We start from the raw sequence: 23,282 nt of genomic DNA, 5'->3' as shown, positions 1-23,282 counted from the left end.
GGTGGGAGGGAGACACAAGAGGGAGGAGATGTGGGGATATATGTATATGTATAGCTGATTCACTTTGTTATACAGCAGAAACTAACACACCATTGTAAAGCAATTATACTCCAATAAAGATGTTTAAAAAAAATTTTTTTTAGGCAAAGAGCTAGTATATATGTTAGAAAAAAATAATAATATACTTTCTTTTTCATCCTCTTAGACACATAGGCAGAGACAGACTTGAAACAGAAAGAAACAGGGGTGCAGAGAGAAGGGCGGGGGGAGAATTAGAGACAGAGAAAGTGAGTGACAAAATGGAAAGCACTGCCTGACCAATAAAAATGGAAAATCAATGCTTCCTTCTCGCTAGGAAGAAAACAGATAGTCAACTTGACCATGGACGACAACAAGAAGAAATGTCTAGGGACCCATACGTTGGGATCACTTCTTTAAGATGCCAGTAGAACCATTCCCCACTCCTCCAACATCCTCTAATTTTTTATAAAAAATGTATTTTCTACAATAAATAATTTGAAAAAAGTGTGGACACGTAAGACTCTTCTACCTTTCATGAATTTTTCAGGTTCTTACCTCAATATTCTCCTGATTGCTAAACAGATGAATGTTTCAGAAACTGACATGCCATTATTTTACCAAAATGAGAACACTGTTTCTAAAGAATTTAGAAGTTTAAAATTCATAGCAAATCAGATATGTGTTCAGAGAAGAAAAGAAAAAGAAGTACCTCACAAAATATTTATAGTTAAAAGAAAATTTCCTCTGAACTGTTATCCTACTGGTGTAATAAACTTCAGATAATTTTCAAGTTAAACAGCATAAATAAAACCCATGCTCTAGTCCATTCAATTAGATAACTGTCTTATGGGGTTCAGTAATATGAAAATGTTAAAAAAAAAAAAGCACCACCTTGCCTATTTACCTCCTCATTTATTACATCATCATGATGCTTAATTTAATTCAATACTTCCTAAGCTTGTCTCAGAGTATGTATAACATCATGTCCTTGAGCATTCCCAGGTATCAGAGTTCTTCCCCGATAAAACCATACCATCTTACATGCAATTGATACTGATTATCATATTCATCTTCAAGCTAATTAGGCTTTATGTTCCTATAGAACTTTAAATTTGCAAAGCACTTGTGACATTCTCACCAGCTTGAAAGTTTAAATGAATTTCCAAGAACAGGTACCTAGTAACTTATTCCAAGCCCTGGGCTTTGTAAGTCACGATCAGAACAGAGACAGTCAAGGATTAGAAAGAGAGAGGAAGTAAATTGGGTAGCAGAGGAAGATGGATATTTTACAAGGTATCCTTGGAAGAAAAGTACCTTTGGAACTATATTCCATTTTCCTATAGTGGAGAAAGCTAAGAAATGGGCAAACTTGCAGAGGAAGCCTGATTATTCTTTTGACCCTGGCTGATCACAGATGAAAGCACTTTGTAAACTATAAAGACCTGCAGAAAAGAAAGGCAATTCATCTAGCATAGCTCCTGACCTCCCATATACACTCCCTAAGTCATTCATCTAACACATGTTTGTTGAGGGCTCACGGTATGATTTTTTTGATTAATGTCTGTATCACCTACTAGACCATGAGCACTTTAAAGGCAATTTTGATTCTGTATTCCCATTCCCATAGTATGTACTTACTGGGGACACCAGGGTGAGCACAAGCTAGCAGAATCCCTGCCCTCAAGTGATTCAACACCTATAGTACAGTACAATAAGCACTTGGGGTGTTAGAGAATCACAAAGTAAAGGCAATTAACCCAGAATGAAGTAGTCAGGGGCGGTTTTCTAGACAGGAACCCTGAGCTGAGCTGAGAAGGACCCACAGGAGTTAGCTAGAAGTTGTGAGGAAGAATTCTAAGCACTCTATTATATTTAAAGGGGAGTGAATCAATAATAACGTTCTTCTTTCTACAATCAGCTTACATAAACATATCCAAAGGGTTTTCATTAAATAAAAGTACTTTAGAGAAGGCATTACACAAACTAAACATGTAATCTCTGCTGGAGGAAAAAAAGAGCATCACTCATACAATGTTAAGTGAGTACAAATGTGCTGTAAAAGCCTGTGGAATATACATGTTCTATAATCGTTAGGTTGTACTTATTACATGTGATTAATTGGATTATGTTTGTTTGTTTAGATAAAAGTAAATAGGCAGCATTTTAAAGTGTAGTTCTACCTAGGATGCAGCTTTCTATTTTGTGTGTACGTTGCCTTCCATTGATTTTCCTCAGATATAAAGATGATAGAAGATAATCCACTCCTTCATCTCAAGGGAAACATTCCTTTATTTTTAAAATTAACAAGGCATCAGTTTGAAGCACTTTTTTACTGACACAGAGCTCAATTGGTCTTGTGATTTCACAAGAAGTGTTTGGCAAGATATAAAGCCATAGCCTGCAAACTGCTTTACTTGATATTCTTTAAGGTTAAGGATATCAAGCCAGGAATATATTGATTTCCAGTAAAATCTACCATTGGAAGTTTGATACCAGAAAATTGCTATTGTAAATGACTTGCATTAAGTCCATACCTTAACCATTTAAATGCATTATTTTATTTTGTTTCTTTCCAAAAGGGAAAAAAAATATCTCATAGTTAAATATACCCTATGGTTATTCTCCTAGAATCTAGGCCCCATGAGGATAGATATAATCTATATCTCTGGAACCTAGCATGGTACCTGCACTTAAGAGTACCTGTACAGGGACTTCCCTAGTGGTGCAGTGGTTAAGACTATGAGCTCCCAATGCAGGGGGGCTGGCTTTGATCCCTGGTCAGGGAACTAGATCCCACATGCATGCCACAACTAACAGTTTGCATGCCACAACTAAGGAGCCAGTGAGCTGCAACTAAGGAGCCCACCTGCCACAACTAAGACCCAGTGCAACCAAGTAAATAAATTAATGAATTTAATTAAATAAATTTTTCCTTTACAAAGAGTACCTGCACAAAATAAATATTTGGGGACTGAAACAATGATAACAGCTCCAGTTATGCCATTTATTTTTCCTGATAAAATATTTTTTAAAAACCTATAATATGGAGCAGTGGAAGAGAGACAGGGTCACATGACACAGTCAAAATCTCCAGGAGAAGATTGGTTCAAGATGGCAGAGTAGAAGGACGTGCTCTCACTCACTCTTGTGAAAGCACTGGAATCACAACTAACTGTTGAACAATCATCGAAAGGAAGACACTAGAACTCACCAAAAAAGATACCCCACATCCGAAGACAAAGGAGAAGCCACAATGAGGCGGTGGGAGGGGCGCAATCACAATAAAATCAAATCCCATAACTGCTGGGTGGGTGACTCACAAACTGGACAACACTTATACCACAAAAGTCCACCCACTGGAGTGAAGGTTCTGAGCCCCACTTCAGGCTTCCCAACCTGGGGGGCCAGCAATGGGAGGAGGAATTCCTAGAGAATCAGACTTTGAAGGCAAGCAGGATTTGATTACAGGACTTTGACAGGACTGGGAGAAACAGAGACTCCATTCTTGGAGGGCACACACAAAGTATTGTGCGCATCGGGACCCAGGAGAAAGGAGCAGTGACCCCACAGGAGACTGAACCAGACTTAACTGCTAGTGTTGGAGGATCTTCTGCAGAGGTTGGGGTTGGCTGTGTCTCAACATGAGGACAAGGACAGATGCAGCAGAAGTTCTGGGAAGTACTCCTTGGCATGAGCCATCCCAGAGTCCACCATTAGCCCCACCAAAGAGCCCAGGTAGGCTCCAGTGTTGGATCGCCACAGGCCAAACAACCAACACAGAGGCAACCCAGCCCCACCCATCAGCAGACAAGTGGATTAAAGTTTTACTGAGCTCTGCCCACCACAGCAACAGCCAGCTCTACCCACCACCAGTCCCTCCCATCAGGAAGCTTGCACAAGCCTCTTAGATGGCCTCATCCACCAGAGGGCAGAAGCAGAAGCAAGAACTACAATCCTGCAGCCTGTGGACCAAAAATGACATTCACAGAAAGACAGACAAGATGAAAAGGCAGAGGACTATGTACCAGATGAAGAAACAAGATAAAACCCCAGAAAAACAACTAAATGAAGTGGAGATAGACAACCTTCCAGAAAAAGAATTCAGAATAATGATAGTGAAGATGATCCAGGATCTCCGAGAAAGAGTGGAGGCAAAGATCGAGAAGATGAAAGAAATGGTTAACAAAGACCTAGAAGAATTAAAGAACAAACAAACAGAGATGAACAATACAATAACTGAAATGAAAAATACACCAGAAGGAATCAATAGCAAAATAACTGAGGTAGAAGAACAGATAAGTGATGTGTAAGACAGAATGGTGGAATTCACTGCCATGGAGCAGAATAAAGAAAAAAGAATGAAAAGAAATGAAGACAGCCTATGACACATCAGGGACAACATTCGCATTATAGGGGTCCCAGAAGGAGAAAAGAGAGAGAAAGGACCCGAGAAAATATTTGAAGAGAGTTTAGTAGAAAACTTCCCTAACATGGGAAAGGAAATAGCCACCCATGTCTAGGAAGTGCAGAGAGTCCCATACAGGATAAACCCAAGGAGAAACACACCGAGATACACAGCAATCAAATTGGCAAAAATTAAATACGAAGAAAAATTATTTAAAGCAGGAAGGCAAAAACGACAAATAACATACAAGGGAACTCCCATGAGGTTAACAGCTGATTTCTCAGCAGAAACTCTACAAGCCAGAAGGGAGAGGCATGACATATTTAAAGTGATGAAAGGGAAGAACCTACAACCAAGATTACTCTACCTGGCAAGGATCTCATTCAGATTCGATGGAGAAATCAACAGCTTTACAGACAAGTAATAGCTAAGAGAATTCAGCACCACCAAACCAGTTCAACAACAAATGCTACAGGAACTTCTCTAAGTGGGAAACACAGGAGAAGAAAAGGACCTACAAAAACAAACCCAAAAAAATTAAGAAAATGGTCATAGGAACATACATATCGATAATTACCTTAAAAGTGATGGATCAAATGTTCCAACCAAAAGATACAGGCTTGCTGAATGGATACAAAAACAAGACCCATATATATGCTGTCTAAAAGAGACCCACTTCAGACCTAGGGACACATACTGATTGAAAGTGAGGGGATGGAAAAAGATATTCCATGCAAATGGATGGAATTCAAAAGAAAACTGGAGTAGCAATACTCATGTCAGATAAAATAGACTTTAAAATAAAGAATGATACAAGAGACAAGGAAGGACATGACATAATGATCAAGGGATCAATCCAAGAAGAAGATATAACAATTATAAATATATATGCACCCAACATAGGAGCACCTCAAAACATAAGGCAACTGCTAGTAGCTCTAAAAGAGGAAATGACAGTAACACAATAAGAGTGGGGGAATTTAACACCTCACTTACAACAATGGACAGATCATCCAAAATGAAAATAAATAAGGAAACAGAAGCTTTAAATGACACAATAGACCAGATAGACTTAATTGGTATTTATAGGACATTCCATCCAAAAACAGCAGATTACACTTTCTTCTCAAGTGCGCACAGAACACTCTCCAGGATAGATCACATCTTGGGTCACAAATCAAGCCTCAGTAAATTTAAGAAAATTGAAATCATATCAAGCATCTTTTCTGACCACAATGTTATGAGATTAGAAATCAATTACAGGGAAAAATACGTAAAAAAACACAAGCACATGGAGGTTAAACAATACATTACTAAATAACCAAGAGATCACTGAAGAAATCAAAGAGGAAATCAAAAAATACCTAGAGATAAATGACAATGGAAACATGACGATCCAAAACCTATGGGATGTAGCAAAAGCAGTTCTAAGAGGGAAGTTTATAGCAATACAAGCCTACCTCAACAAACAAGAAAAATTTCAAATAAACAATCTAACCTTACACCTAAAGGAACTAGAGAAAGAAGAACAAACAAAACCCAAAGTTAGCAGAAGGAAAGAAATCATAAAAATCAGAGCAGAAATAAATGAAATAGAAACAAAGAAAACAATAGCAAAGATCAATAAAACTAAGGGCTGGTTCTTTGAGAAGATAAACAAAATTGATAAACCATTAGCCAGACTCATCAAGAAAAAGAGGGAGAGGACTCAAATCAATAAAATTAGAAATGAAAAAGGAGAAGTTACAACAGACGCTGCAGAAATACAAAGCATCCTAAGAGACTACTACAAGCAACGCTATGCCAATAAACTGGACAACATGGAAGAAATGGACAAATTCTTAGAAAGGTATAACCTTCCAACACTGAACCAGGAAAAATAGAAAATATGAACAGACCAATCACAAGTAATGGAATTGAAACTGTGATTAAAAATCTTCCAACAAACAAAAGTACAGGACCAGATGGCTTCACAGGTGAATTCTATCAAACATTTAGAGAAGAGCTAATGCCCATCCTTCTCAGACTCTTCCAAAATATAGCAGAGGAAGGAACACTCCCAAACTCATTCTATGAGGCCACCATCTCCCTGATACCAAAACCAGACAAAGATACTACAAAAAAAGAAAATTACAGACCAATATCACTGATGAATATAGATGCAAAAATCCTCAACAAAATACTAGCAAACAGAATCCAACAACACATTACAAGGATCATACACCATGATCAAGTGAGATTTATCCCAGGGATGCAAGAATTCTTTAATATACGCAAATCAATCATTGTGATACAACATATTAACAAACTGAAGAATAAAAACCATATGATCATCTCAATAGATGCAGAAAAAGCTTTTGACAAAATTCAACACCCATTTATGATAAAAACCCTCCAGAAAGTGGGCATAGAGGGAACCTACCTCAACATAATAAAGGCCATATACGACAAACCCACAGAAAACATCATTCTCAATGGTGAAAAACTGAAAGCATTTCCTCTAAGATCAGAAACAAGACAAGGATGCCCACTCTCATCACTATTATTCAACATAGTTTTGGAAGTCCTAGCCATGGCAATCAAAGAAGAAAAAGAAATAAAGGAATACAAATTGGAAAAGAAGAAGTAAAACTGTCACTGTTTGCAGATGACATGATACTATATATAGAGAATCCTAAAGATACCACCAGAAAACCATTAGAACTAATCAATGAATTTCGTAAAGTTGCAGGAAACGAAATTAATGCACAGAAATCACTTGCATTCCCATACAATAATGATGAAAAATCTGAAAGAGAAATTCAGGAAGCACTCCCATTTACCATTGCAAGAAAAAGAATAAAATACTTAGGAATAAACCTACCTAGGGAGACAAAATACCTGTATGCAGAAAACTATAAGACACTGATGAAAGAAATTAAAGATGATACAAACAGATGGAGAGATACACTATGTTCTTGGATTGGAAGAATCAATACTGCGAAAATGACTATACTACCCGAAGGATTCTACAGATTCAATGCAATCCCTATCAAATTACCAATGGCATTTCTTACAGAACTAGAACAAAAAATCTTAAAATTTGTATGGAGACACAAAAGACCCCAAATAGCTAAAGCAGTCTTGAGGGAAAAACTCGGAGTTGGCGGAATCAGACTCCCTGACTTCAGAGTATACTACAAAGCTACCGTAATCAAGACAATATGATACTGGCACAAAAACCGAAATGTAGATCAATGGAACAGGATAGAAAGCCCACAGATAAACCCACGCACCAATGGTCAAATAATCTATGACAAAGGAGGCAAAGATATACAATAGAGAAAAGACAGTCTCTTCAATAAGTGGTGCTGGGAAAACTGGACAGCTACATGTAAAAGAATGAAATTAGAACACTCCCTAACACCATACACAAAAATAAACTCAAAATGGATTAGAGACCAAAATGTAAGACCGGACACTATAAAACTCTTAGCGGAAAACATAGGAAGAACACTCTTTGACATAAGTCACAATAAGATCTTTTTTGACCCATCTCCTAGAGTAATGGAAATAAAAACAAAAATAAACAAATGGGACCTAATGAAACTTAAAACTTTTTGCACAGCAAAGGAAACTACAAACAAGATGAAAAGACAACCCTCAGAATGGGAGAAAATATTTGCAAACCAATCAATGGACAAAGGATTAATCTTTAAAATATATAAACAGCTCATGCAGGTCAATATCACAAAAACAACCCAATCCAAAAATGGGCAGAAGACCTAAATAGACATTTCTCCAAAGAAGACATACAGATGGCTAAGAAGCACATGAAAAGCTGCTCAACATCACTAATTATTAGAGAAATGCAAATTAAAACTACAGTGAGGTATCACCTCACACCAGTCAGAATGGGCATCATCAGAAAATCTACAAACAGCAAATGCTGGAGAGGGTGTGGAGAAAAGGGAACCCTCTTGCACTGTTGCTGGGAATGTAAATTGATACAGCCACTATGGAGAACAGTATAGAGGTTCCTTAAAAACTAAAAATAGAACTACCATACGACCCAGCAATCCCACTACTGGGCATATACCCTAAGAAAACCATAATTCAAAAAGACACATGCACCCCAATATTCATTGCAGCACTATTTACAATAGCCAGGTCATGGAAGCAACCTAAATGGCCATCAACAGACAAATGGATAAAGAATATGTGGTACATATATACAATGGAATATTACTCAGCCATAAAAAGGAACGCTATTGGGTCATTTGTAGAGACATGGATGAATCTAGAGACTGTCATACAGAGTAAAGTAAGTCAGAAAGAGAAAAACAAATATCGTATATTAACACATATATGTGGAACCTAGAAAAATAGTACAGATGAACCAGTTTGCAGGGCAGAAATTGAGACACAGATGTAGAGAACAAACGTATGGACACCAAGGGGGGAAAGCGGCAGTGGATGTGGGGTGGTGTGTGTGTGATGAATTGGGAGATTGGGATTGACATGTATACACTAATATGTATAAAATAGATAACTAATAAGAACCTGCTGTATAAAAAATAAATAAAATTTGAAAGTTTAAAAAAAAAACTATAGTATGCATTGTTTGTCCATGTGAGAACCATATATGCATATAGTAACTATTATATATATATATTTATGAAAGAAAGAATATATAATATATAGTAAAATAAATATATATATGTAAGAAAAAAATAGATTGGTGCATGTAGCTGAAGATATATGCAGCTACAAATATTTTTATTGGCAAATCCAGTCTGATGCAAGAATGCTGGTTTGGAACAACCCAATTTATAATGGAAAAGGACAGTTTCCAGCTCAAGTGCTGCAACAACCACTGCATGCTGCCGAAACTAGGCATTTGCCCTTGTGATAGAAACATAGTAATAAATAAAAGCATTTTTATTACTAATAGCTGTAATTTATCAAGTGGCTATTACCTGAAGTATTGTGGAAGATACGTTACATATTATCTCTGATGGTCACAACACCCTGCAGAAAGGAAATATAATTCCCATTTCACAGATGAAGAAACTGAAGCTCCCTGAGATTATACAATTTTCCCTAGATGACACAGCACCTACATGCCTCCAACCTGGAGTGCAAAGTCTGTGAGCTTTCCATCTCACCATACCTCAAATCCTGAGGCAGTTTCTGCCTCCCCTGGTCCAACTTGAGAGTATGGCACAGACAGAGCCAAAAGGCCCTCTCTAGCCAAAGGTAGCCTAGACTCCATGCAGACTAAGTATAAACAATTTGTGATCCCCCTAAAAAGACAGGCCTGTCTCTGGGCTCCTATGAGTCCTACTTAGCTTATAAGGACCTTGGGAGCAACCCAGAAGGAATGGACTCTCCAAAAGAAAGATTATCTCCAAGGAAAATAACTAAAGAAATCTACCCATGTGGACTCTCATCCCAGTCTGTCTGTTCCCCATTTACCCAGTACAGCAGGCACACAAGTGACATCTGCAAAACTTGTTAACTTAGTAAAATAAATAGACTGCAGGCAGGTCATGGCAAAATGCCTGCCCTCATTTCTAAAGTCTCCAGAGGCAAATAGAAAATTCAGATCAACTAGAAAAGGACTGACTTTTCTAAAGAATTCCCATGATGAAAAAATATCTGGATAGTACTGGATCCTGAAATTAAATCATGCAAGGCCGGAGTCTATGTATTCTGCACACGTTAAATGTGTGTGATTCTTTGTAAGAGAAACATAACAATTAAATTTAAAAATTTTGAGTGAATCAAAAATTGCTATAGAAGTCAAGAAATGTTTACTTTTCACCTACTTTCTCATGAGTTTTCATTGTATAGACCAGAAATGCATGTAAATTTTACTTATATAAATGAAATGGAACATAGCTAATTGATAACCAGTAACTCCCCCTTTATTATTATCACCAAAATCTAAAACACTTTTGAAATTGTGATAATTTTGTATAGTAAACTATAAATCATGAAATCATCCTATAAAAATTGTTTCCCTAACAAATCAGTTTATATAAACTTTGTTGAACGTCAAGTATATTCCTTATGAGGATCAATGTTTCCCACTATTATACAATGCTATGAGTTGAACAGAGTACAGAAATTCAAATAGGTGTGCACAGAGCACAAATCAAAAAAGCTATATGGTCTGAAATGCAATTTTGCTTTCCAGTTAATGTAAATAACCTCAGTAGTATTCCTAAATGCCCTTCCACATTCCACCTTCCTACACCCCATCGTACTTGCCTGATACCTCTTTCTCAAATAACAGTATTTCACTCTCATTCTTCCTCAGGGCCTTGATTTTGTTGTTCTGTCTGCCAGAAACTCTCTTCCCCTGGATCTTCACGTGGCTGGGTCCTTCTCATCATCCATGTCTCTGTTTAGATGTTACCACTTCAGTAAAGCCTTCTTCACCTGACCTCCTTAAGTTAGATTCCCTTCCATCATTCTCCATTAAATAATCCTGTTTATTTCCTTCTTAGCAATTACCACAATCTGAAATTATATTCTTTATTCCTCTTATATTTTGAAATTTATTCCTGAGAATAAGAAGTTTGTCTGTTTTGTCCATGGCTATATCACCAGTGTTTAGAACAGTGCCCAACACATAGCAGATGCTAAATAAAGACTTTTTCAAATAAATGAATAAAATGTATCACAGGGAAACTATTTCATTTTTAAATAGGGTTACAGTCAGGAGTCAACATGAAATTTGCAATCTATTGCTTTTAATACAGCTTGTTTTCTAAAGATGTGATTTACACTAACCACAGTATTTATAAATATGTACAATATAGTTTTCAGATTAAGCATTAACTTTTTATTAAGCAGGCTGTGATTAGGCACACTCACATACCTATTATCATTAACTATTCTCAACCAGTGAAATAAATTTAGTTTTTCACGTGATGAAACTGAGGCCCAAATGTATACAGCTACTGAGTTGGTAAACCAGTGCATAATGGGTACTCCACTGACTGAGTAGATAAGCCAGGATGTGAACCTCGATCATCTAACTCCAAGTCGCATCCCATTATTGTTATAATAGTGATCTATTGCACTTTCAAAATCACTGAACTCATTGATCCAGGTAGTAAATACCATAAACTGCAAATATTTGGTTCTAAGATATTCTGTTCTTTATCTGAACAGAATATATATTGCTGTTTTCAAACATATGTAAAAACCAGGCCCCTAAATACAGATATATTAAATGATCAGAATCTCATTTCTATAGTATTTGTGTTGCTTTAGAGGCAGCTAATAGATAAATTGATATTTGGATTGACTAGTTTAAAAATAGCTTTATGAATATGTCAAAGTTAGTAACAAGAAACCTGAGCTCCAGCAATGCTAGTACAGAAGTCCAGTCATTAATCTTTAAAAGGCAGAACATTGACCCTGAGGCACTACAAGATGCTCAAAGGCAAAGATGCTCACAGTATCCTCATCAACCTGGAAGTGAGGAGTAATTACATTCGATGTTTTAAATTAGTAAACAAAATTAGCCAGAGTTAACCACAGTATTCCATTAAAGAAATAAAATAAAAAAGATTATTCCCCCATTAATTCCAGATACTTAGAAGTTTGCCACTTAACTTTGGCATTGGAAAATATATAATCAATGCTAAAATAATTTGAATATCATGAGTTTAATAAGAATAACTACATAGGGACTTCCCTGGTGGAGCAGTGGTTAAGAATCTGCCTGCCAATGCAGGGGACACAGGTTTGAGCCCTGGTGCGGGAAGATCCCACATGCCACGGGGCAGCTAAGCCCGTGCACCACAACTACTGAACCTGTGTTCTAGAGCCCGTGAGCCACAACTACTGAGCCCTCATGCCACAACTACTGAAGCCAGCGTGCCTAGAGCCCGTGCTCCGCAACAAGAGAAGCCATCACAATGAGAAGCCCGTGCACCGCAACGAAGAGTAGCCCCTGCTCACCGCAATTACAGAAAGCTTGTGTGCAGCAACAAAGGCCCAACGCAGCCAAAAATAAATTAATTAATAAATTAATTAATTTAAAAATAAAATAAAATTAAAAATCTTTCTTTAAAGAAAAGAATAACTACATAATACTTAAACCTGCCCAGATGGAATGAGCTACCTTGGGAGGTGGTAAATATAAATATGCAATAGACATATAATATAACTAGAGACTTTCCAGCAGATGGTAGATTCCCTTTTATCAGGGCAGCAGAAGAGGAGATTTAAGACTGAGGAAAGTCATTGCCCTGGATTACCATTAAAATTACTTTTAATTCTCTGATTCTGTGCTATTTTTGACCTTAGTTCTCTAGGAAGATTCACTCAGAACCATCACTTTTAAAATAAGGACGAAGGAGAGTATCTAATGTACACAAAAAAATGTTCTCATCCCCTAAAACAAACCACCACAAAAAACCTTCTTTTCCATGGCTTCTTTTTCTCCCAAAAAGAAGTTTCCTTATAAATATTGGCAAGGACAGTAAATAGAGAAATACAGCTGAACTGCAAAATTATTCTTAATCGGAAGGTGTGGATGTTCAACATAGTACATTAACAGTTACATTTTAGTCTGAAAAACAATTAAGGGCAATGTTGGGATTCTCTAAAATTAATAATTTCCTTATTCTGTGAAAGTGTTATTATAACTTAAAAGGACCCATTAATTATCTAGTCAAAGTCCTTCACTTTAGATTAGAAAACTGAGGCAGAGATTGGCCAAGTGATTTGCCCAAGAACACCCAGATAGTAAGAGTCCAAAGAAAACAACCCAAGTTCTCTGGCTTCCAATTATGACTTATTCCTATACCATGCTTCCTTTTCAGTCTGATATGTTTCCTAGAGTGAAGTTTCTCACCCTCTGATTCCCTCTCTGTTCTTGTTAGAAGAGACCCAACTTTCTGCCCACCCATTGTTGTATTTGCCTGGTATTCACTTAGTCCCTTTACTAACTAGTTATAATGCACAAGATTGACAAGAATCTGTTTTCTGCTTAAGAAATTAAGTTTAAAATACCAAACAACTAAAAAAGTATCTAAAACTTAAAATATTTTCAAGGGGCATTTAACACTCTGGTCATGTCTCCAAATGTTATGAAATAACCAAAGTATTTAGCTGTCAGTCCTTTCACATATAACTATTTGTTTTGATCCTTATTGTGCCCCTATAAGATAGGCAAAATAGGCACTATCTACATTTTACAAACAAAAATGGAGGTCATTTAATCTGTTCAAGGTCACATGACTAATTAGCGATAGAGCCAAGGTATAAACTCTGGTCTCTGACTATAGATCTTTTGCTCTTTTCACTCTATCATACTGTCCTGCTTTTGATATCATACTTTGTTCTCAACCATAATGTCCAACTCCTCGAAAAATATTTCCTCTTAGCTGTTCCACTATTATCTTAAAATTAATATGTCATCATTGAATTTACCCTATTTATCCATTAGTCAACCTAAATATCTCCAGTTTTGTTCTGGTACCACCCAACTTTCAATCTACATAGTTGCCAGGTCCTGTTAATTCTTTCTTTAAGTTCTCTCTTCTTTCTATGATCTGATTAAAAATCCTCATTGTTTCTCACTAGGACTCTGGAAGACCAAATCTCCAAATTTTACCTTCTGTTTACTACATTTATTTAAACACAGAACACACCCCTAAAAGATACTTCCAATTATTTAAAATTGATCAAGAGAATAATAGTAATAAAATAAAAATAAAGGAAGTGTCAACTAAAAGTTGGCACTTTCCATCTGCCTCTACAAGGATTAGGTCCCTAGCCACTGCAGCCACTGACCTTCAACACCCCCTGAAAGAAGTTCAGGGTGGAGATAAGGAACGAGGCACTCTGTGCTCTGGGAAAAACTGGCAGAACAGGTCTTTAGATAGTTAGATATTTTAAGGAGAAGATTTTATGAGCCCAATTCTTGCATCTCCTCATATCTAGAAAAACACTAAAATCATTAACGGTACCATTTGCTCCTTGTGACTAGCAGCTAGCCTCTGCCAAAACGTGTGCTTGACTGCATGTAGCCCCCTTCACTAAAATCATATATACAATGATCTCTCCCCCGCCTCTTTGGAGCAGTTTCTCAGAGCTATCTGAAATGCTATAGGGCTATAGACCTCATTTTGCCCCAGATAAAACTTAACTCACAACTCTTACGCTGTGCATTTTTTTTTCAGTCAACAGAAGGAATCACATTAAATGTAAACTATTTCTTCCTCAATAAAGGTCTAAAATTCTCAATGATGTCTTTTTTTTCATTTTCTAAATTTTAATTTTCTCACTAGATTTACATAATTTCGTCAGTTCTGGAAAACATGTCTACAACAGATTTTGCAAATTGTATTGCCCTTTGTAACTCCAGGATTTTCTACATCATATGACCAGTGGCAACACCAAGATTCGCTTAAGCCCTTAAACCAGAGCAAAGATAAAGTCTTCACTTGAAAACCCTGCTTTGTAAGGAGCAGAAATCAGTTGTCTAAGCCTCAATAATGGGAAAAACATCTCCAAACATATTGAAATTAAGTTAAAAGTATAACGAAAGGGGGGAACATTCCCTGCTGGACACAGGTAACAAATGCGATTGAAAGTTATTTCAGATTGTTATTTCTGTGGATCAATACCTGAAGGGAAGACACCTCCCACCTGGCAAAATAGCTTCCAAGAGACCTTTACAAATTAAGCTACAGTCAAAAATGGGCAATTGAGAAAGAGTAGAGAGCAATACAGGATACTAACATATGTTTCTAAATGATGTTAGAAAATCAGCCCCTAGGGTTTTTTTTGGTAGATCACTGAAAAAAACGAGAAATGCAAACAAGAAACCTAAAGAGTCGGTATGGTGCAATTTCTTCCATCTTAATTGCCTTATAAATCTTTGGATCACTGTCTTGGCCTTCCCTAAACTGACTGGTTTAAAGTATGTGACAGGAAAGATGGTAACTCCCCAAAGGGAAGCCTAGAGGTTTATTACTCATGGCAATGGTTCTCAAATTGTAGCGTAGTTAAGAATCACTTGAAGGGCTTATTAAAACACGGATGTCTGGGTCCCGCACCCAACATATCTGATTTAGTTGATCTAGGGTGGAGCCTAGATTGTTTACTTTTCTAACAAGTCCCTAGAGGATGTTAAAGCTGCTGGCTAGAGGACCATACTTCAAGAATCACTGGCCTGTGAATTGTGCTATTGAAATCTTCTCAAACTAATGTGGCCTAATAAAGCTGTTCCTGTCAGTTGTTCTAGATATATAACATACACCTAAATTTGTGTGGGTCTCAGTAGCTACTGCTGGCTTAAATACTTTAATTATATTATCAGTGGGTCCTCTATTCACACAATATAATTTATTGTCTGCTATTGACTGTCATAGAATGATCAGATCTGAAGAATTCCTAGGAATAATCTGATCTAACACCCTAATTCTGAAGATGAAGAAAAAAAGTCCAGTGTCATATTTAATAGATCTACACAATTGTGACTTCCAAACTGAGGTCTGCTTTTGAAGAATGGCCTATGAACTAAACAGTTACAATAATATATTACGTTCATATAATAATCATGACTATTCTTTTGTTTGTCATGCAATTAATTTTCTTTTCTTAAGATAGTTAAGAAATTCTCACTGATACTTATTTTAATTCAACCAGAAGTTATTTTAAGCAGTGACAAGTAGAAATCTACAAGGCAGGAGCCTCTTTTGGCCAAGTGGTTTCCAGGCAAAAAAAATGGTATAGACTCTTTGTTATATAATACAGGCATGAATCCAAGGAAACCCTAAGAACTATTTGTAAGCATCCAATAACATAAATGTTAGACTTGCAATTCTTTTCAATAGAATGAAAATCTACTATTTGCCAGGCAGTACTAAACACGGTCATAATCAGGATCTCATTAAAATCTCTTAACCACCCTGTAAGGTAAAGAAACAAAAGCTTTTAGAGTATAAATAGCATAGGCTAGGCTAGCAATATGTTTTCCCATGGTAAAAACACAAAAGTTTTCCTAGTATATTTGCCAGCACTTATTTAATTTAGCCATTTGACAAGTTGGCACATTTGTATCCTACTAAGCCCTGATGACTTCATTTTCAGGAAGCAAAAATACAGATATCCTCTTTAGACAGCCAGGAAGTCTAAAAATTTGTTTTCTAAGTATTCATGAGTCCAGTATGGACATCCACCCTCCCTCTCCCCTTTTGGAGAAAAACAATGCCACTGCCAAATTAGATGACTTCCTTTCCTGGAAGCATATTTAACATATTATAACAATCTCAAATAGCTTAAATAACATCTTCTATGTAAAACAAAAACATGTTTTGGCAAAGGAAACAATGGTCCTTAACAGAGACATTCTATAAACTGGCCAATAGTTAAATTTGGCTGTAAGCTTCATGCTCTTATAAAGGTAAAGGACAATTCACCATACAACCTTTCTTACTTTGCTAAATTCCTCACAGTAATTATCAAAATTCATAATCAGAACTGACTCAGAACTCCATCCAAATCCCAAGCCCAAGTCGACACCAGGAGGCTCAATCAATTGGCAGTGCCAGATTAGTCCAGGTTGTAAACGATAATCCACAGAGAAACTGTTCCTTTATTGGCATTTACCACTCAATGAATATCATAGACATATCACCCTATATTTGAAAGCAATTTGATGGCCTATGGAGCCATAACGACAACTGTCTCTGCTTGCTAACAGAAGATTTAGAAGACAAGAAGAATCATCATTTAAGGTATATTTCAAGAAGCCTCAATAAATGCAATTCCTATGAAATGATATCCCAAAAGAATTTTATGTGTGCTTTAAATATTTAATACATGTTTATAATAATAATATTCGTGATTCATTTTCATTGTTTTCATGATTAAGTTTGGTGTCTTTATAAATAAAATAGAAAATGGAACCCCATTTTACATCATTGGGTTATAGTAAATAAGGGCCACCTTATGACAACTGATCAGAGAGAAATGAAATCTGAAGTTGACACTTAGTAAAATACTTATATGTACTTTCCTTGGACTCAAGTTCTTCTTGGTTTCATCACATAAAGCACTATGACCTCTTTAACATTACCCTGTACATGATTGAGTTTTGATTCTTTGTCTTGAATAAGTACACAAGATGACAATCAAAAAAATGACTGAAGTAGTTTCAGACTGCTTAGGGGAAACTACTGCCCCAAAAGCCCAATAGGACCTGAAAACCACCACCAAAATAGAGTGTGAGAGTTTTTCTGGAAGGCCTGAACCAGACAGGAAAAGAGAGGAGAAGTGAAGTAGTTTACCAAATGGTTGGTGATCACCAGCAACTTAAGAATATACACCAAAACACAGAAAACAAAATTCTCAAAACGAACATACACAACTACTCAAAATGATAGACAGTTGATGTCAGCTCAGTAGCAGGAGAACCGAATATGCTGATCAGGCCAAAGCCAGAAATTAGATTAAACTCTACAGAAAACAAGAAATATCTTGCCTGTTAAACGCAGAAACAAAGAAAATGCTCTAACACTTATACTTGTCTTTTCGTCAGTTTCATTTTCAAAACACTGATTGTCTTTATTTTGCTCAGTACATGAAGCATTTTCCTTTGGTCCACTGCAACATGTAAGCTAAAAATAAAGTTTAAAAAAATCAATACTTCTTGTTTTCTGCAGTGTGAATTCAGTGTTTTTCAAACTTTTAACATGCACATTAAAATGTCTAAGACCTGAATAAATATTATTAGGTATTGTTTATGTCAGTTTAGGATATGACTACACTGTCTAACCCACTTTTATATTTCTCCCAAAGAGAAAGCATAAAATGGGACAGTTATTCAAAGGCAGATTTATGAATTTCAAAGCTTCTCACCAGGGAGTCTTGAACATGGATTATTCAAATGTAAATTGATGACCTGGTAAAAGCTGAACATGGTTAAAGGGAAGATGAAGATAGAAGGGTTGATTTCACCTTATGTAAGTTCCCATACTTGCAGGAATCTCTACGTTATGGTACCTACTGGAAACCTCAGAACAAGCAGAGGCACTGACCGTCTTTGCTCTGGATTGTCTTTTCAAGGATGTTTGTCTCACTACAGCTTCGGGTGATAGAAATAATGTCTGCTTCCAAAGCAAAGGATAGTTTTGCTTACTGACCATTGTAAAACATCTGTTTTCCCTAAACTGAGAGTTTGTATCCATTGTGTGTGAATGTATTGCTTGGCCATCTTTGCATTGCCCTGTGGAAATGGGGGCTTGAGGGGCTAATTCAAGAAAATTCTGTCTGGCTACTGCTATTATTGCAAATAAAGTCCTTTGTCTTTGTCCTAGGAGTCTTTTGACAGCATCCATGAAACTGTGACAGGGTTCTTGGCTTGCAAGTTGGATAAAATCTTAGACCCTTCACAGTTCTTGACAGTTGTGGTGACAAGGAAAGAATGCTGACAGAGTCATAATTTTCTACAAGAATCAGAGACTTGCAGGGTGATAGAGAGGATTTCTGGGACATCTTTTTGAATTGGGAGCAAACATATTGACCAAGTTGTAGGCTCAGCTGCGTAATGATGGTCTTCTACTTTAATGACTGTTAATGAGGAGGAATTTACAACTTGCAGGCTGAGTACTGGGAAATAAACTCAAAGACACCTCCCAAATGGTGTCCTCATTGTGACTGACTCTCTTCTGATTGGGTGAGCAGAAATTCCTGCCCCCTTTCAGAAATAGTTATGGAGAAACGTACCTGGGCTGATTATGAAAGAAGAGAATTTTGCAACCATGGTGAGCAGAAATCAAGATTTCTCTGACTCCAGTCTGGTTGTAGATGCTCCTCTTCTCTGTTCCCATAATTTATAAATATCACGTTTATATATCTTTCTGTCCTGCTAGAGCTCCTTTAATCTTTTTCAATTTCCAGGGGTCAATAAATATTTATTTAATAAATAAAAATAAAAGATTAAATTAGATGAATAGATGGATGCTTAGACAGAGGAACAAACAATAAACAAGGGCTCTGATCTGGCTAAGAGAAATGTCAGGCTCAACCACCTGAGGATGCCCAGTTAACCTATGCATCAGAAACGGAGAGTCCTTTACCATGTTCTCAGTCTGGCATGGTGGATATGCTACCACATTTGGTATGATGATTAATACAGGCAGCAGTGGTAGTAGTGCAGGCTCATTCAGCAGCTTAATTCCAGTTGGTCTTATCAGGCTCCTACTGTGGGCCTCTACCAGAGTAATGCAGATTTGTACAGTTTATGTCCTCAGAGAGGCAAGCGTTTAATCTGCCAGTCTACAGATTGGCAGTATTGATGGCATTGTTGCTAATATAGGACGCTGGGTGGACCAAAAACATTAAAAGTTCATTTCACTGAGCTGCAAGCCACCTTTACACCAGTCATAATTAAAAGTAAATGGGGACTTTCCTGGTGGCCCAGGGGTTAAGAGGCGGACACAGGTTCAAGCCCTGATCCGGGAAGATCCCACATGCCATGGAGCAACTAAGCCCGTGCGCCATAACTACTGAGCCTGCGCTCTAGAGCCCGCTCTCCACAACTAAAGAAAGCCCCCACGCAGCAACGAAGACCCAATGCAGCCAAAAAAAAAAAAAAAAAAAAAGTAATTGTACCTTGCTTATTGCTACAGAGCTGCTCTCACTCACCATGATTCATGATCCCTCCCTCCCCTTTTTACTGATGCTTTAAGAGCAAAGATGATTAAGAGTGCAGCTAAAGTTTCCCTGCTCCCAAGAGGGAATAATAGTCATGCACACTGTCCAAACATGCTGGAGAACTTTGGGGAGGGCAAGGACTTAAAACGCTTACAATTCTGTTGCACAGGCACCAAAATCACAGTCTGCTGGGTTGGTGAGGGGGGCACCAGCATTCAGCTAATTGGGTTCAGGCAGGATTTGTCGTGGGGAAGAAAAGCTAAATGACCCTGTGCATGGGGCCCTTTGGGCTGATTCAATGTACCTCACTGCTGAATATCCAATTGGCATTAACATTTCACTGTAAATCTCATAAAGCCCAGAGGGGATTCCCCTGATCAGGAGGTGCTAATGCAGGGAAATGCGAAAGGAACATGTAAATCACTCCCCAATTCTTTTTCGTATTTTTTCCAGGTAGTCCAGCAGAAATAATGGAGAATCTCAGGAGGAAAAAGAAATCACAGCCTTAAGAACTTAAAGGCTGCAGGGATAGTACAAGATGCAATATCTTAAAACAATAGCCAACTATGAAGAGCAGAAAAGGCTAATGGGAGCTGAAGGCTTACAGTGGATTATTGCTAAGTGATTTCAGTTGTTGATCCTACAGCCTCAGCTATTCCAAACATTGTAACTGCAACTAAATCCATTGCACTGATGGCGCTTGGTATGTTATCTTTCCAACATCTTTTTTCTATTCAACTGGCACTCAAGGTCCAAGACCAATTTCTATTCATATGGTAAGGCCTCCAATATGTTTACAGCACTTCCAAAATACCTAAATTCCTCTGCCTTTTGCCATAAAGATTGAGCACTGAGATGGCTTTACTTTCTGATATTCAAAGTTGTTACTATATAGATGATATGGCCTGTTAGTTGGCAAGTCAGAAACCTCAGCCAGCAGGAGTGAATCATAAATGCTTGACAAACTTGAGGGACTATCTGGGCAAATTTCCTCTAGCAGTCAAGAAAAGACTACTGTCTTTTTAGTCTCAACCATCAGAAAGGAGGCCCAGCACCTTAGTGGACTCAAGAGAGAGTATGGTCTTATTTGGACAGTCTACTCAGTCATCATTATCAGCTAACACACAAATCAGCATCCTTAAAGTGAGGCTCAAATCAGCAGGCTATGTGGGAAGCTCCTGGCAAGCTGTGGTGCACTCTGTACCTTTGTAGCTCCACAATTTTAATGATTCCTCTGAGATGCAAGTCTCTGAGTAAGAGAGGTTTCTTCACCTCCGGCAAAGAGCTTGGGTTTTAGAATAAGGAAGAAATGAGTTACAATCCTTTTATCTTTATCTACTAGCTGTGTGGAATGGAACAATATTTAAATTCTCTGAATCTCACATTTGTCATCTAAAATATGGAGATAATGCTACCCATTGCATAAGCCTCCCTTCTTATCAAGCTCACAGCTGAGTTGGATGCTATGCATCTCCAGCTTTCCTACCTCATACCAGCTGGTATGCCATATATACCTCCTGAATCTCAATACAGTACCTTGACTGAACTTCTATGCTTTCATATCCCTACCATTACTCCTTCCACTGGTTCCTTCCCATCAATTTGGCTCTCATGGAAATAGTAATTTTCTTCTATACTTCTATACTTCCTTCATTCTTTAAAAAAAAAAAAAAAAAAAGACCCTGATCACTCTTATCTCTGACCTTCTCTTTCCCGGAATCAATATTCTTGAAAGACATAACAGCAGTAGTAATAGCAACAATACAACAATAGAATTATTTAATGAAAAGTTACAATAAGCTAGGTGCTTTGAGGAATATGGATACATATTTTATATGCATTATCTCATTTAGATTAAAACTGAAATCTATAAAGTAGGCACTCCGTATTTCCTGGGTTAAAAAAGCAGAACCTAGTTCTGTCTGAACGCAAAGTCTATGCACCTAACCATTGGACTAAACTCCTGAACCGCCTCCTTAAAACTCACCCTTTATTTAACCTTTCTAACTGTGGTCCCCAGACTAACAGCAATAGCATTACCTGGAAGCTTGTTAGAAAGAGAAATTCTTGGCCCCCACTCCAGACTTACTGAATCAGAAACAGTAGGAGTAGGGTCCTACAATCTTGGTTCTTGTGTGACTTTGACACATCCTAGTTTGAAAATCACTGCTCTAGATGTCAAAATGTCAAATAATGTCAGGTGCTTAAAATAAGTAACGTGAGCCAGGTATAAGAAATATTTAGGAAGAGATGGATGGTCCTTGGCAAAATGGAGAGCTCATGGTCTGTCTAATGGGTGCAGTCTCTAGTTATTTTCAGGCATTTTTGTTGCAATGAGGAAACCCAGACCCAGTATTGCCAGATGTTTAGAATTTTCAAGAAAACTTGGAAGTTTGAACTTTTATGTGAAATATTTTCATTTTTAAATGTTGACAAAAATTATATATTTAAAAATTTTCCTTGAGCTGACACGGAATGGACCAAACAAAATATAAATTTAGGCCGGAGTCTGCATAAGGACAGCTGGTCTGTGGCTTCTGCTTTAATCCCTGAATGCTGTCATTTCTTCCCTGAACACTGCACTGTTAAAACTCACCAAGGACTTCCTAGTCCTACTGTCTTCCACTTTCTCTAACTTGCTGGTGTCCTCATCATCTTCCACTTTCTCTGGCATTTCATACCATTAACTAATTCCTCCTTGAAACTGTTATCTCTATATTCGAAACACATCTCTCTCCTAGATGATACCTTACCTGTTTGTTTCTTCCCTTTCATTTCCTCTTCCTCTTTTTAACCCCCAGAGCTCAGCTGTTACTCCACAATTCCTTTCCTGTAGTTCTTCCTCAATACTCACTTCCAGATGACTCAAATCTAGAGGACCTTTTTTCCAATTTTTAGTCCTGCATTTTCAATCGCTTGTATGTATTTCCTCTAAAAATCACATTGGTACCTCAAATCCATTCAATCTAAATGGAATCATTTTCTCTTCAGAACCCACTTCTACTCCTGGGTATCCCATTTCTGGTGACACCACTACCCAATTTCTTAAGGACTACACGTATACCCTGTCCTCCACAAAGCCAGTGCTGACCCCTCCCTTTATCCAGCTAGATGGGGCACTCTTATTCCATGACGCCCTCAGGATATATACTTCCCCACTACATCTCTAATAATGATTAGCCCACCT

General features: G+C 37.4%; 1 protein-coding gene across 1 annotated transcript in view; it reads right to left on the bottom strand.

Annotated features, from left to right (window-relative positions):
- Positions 1–23,282, bottom strand: part of DLG2 (discs large MAGUK scaffold protein 2) — a 2,046,181-nt gene that overhangs the window by 1,602,076 nt on the left and 420,823 nt on the right. Inside the window, exons 5-6 of the mRNA XM_029208176.1 lie at positions 17,964–18,057; positions 12,925–12,926 (exon numbers count right to left, since the gene is read on the bottom strand). Of these exons, the coding sequence (XP_029064009.1) occupies positions 12,925–12,926; positions 17,964–18,057 (96 nt within the window). The remainder of the gene's footprint in view (positions 1–12,924; positions 12,927–17,963; positions 18,058–23,282) is intronic.

Source organism: Monodon monoceros, unplaced genomic scaffold (assembly GCF_005190385.1).
Source record: "Monodon monoceros isolate NGI ecotype Baffin Bay Population unplaced genomic scaffold, NGI_Narwhal_1 Super_Scaffold_7, whole genome shotgun sequence".
In the NCBI taxonomy this organism is placed as follows: domain Eukaryota; kingdom Metazoa; phylum Chordata; class Mammalia; order Artiodactyla; family Monodontidae; genus Monodon; species Monodon monoceros.
This window is presented reverse-complemented; position numbering and strand designations above follow the sequence as displayed.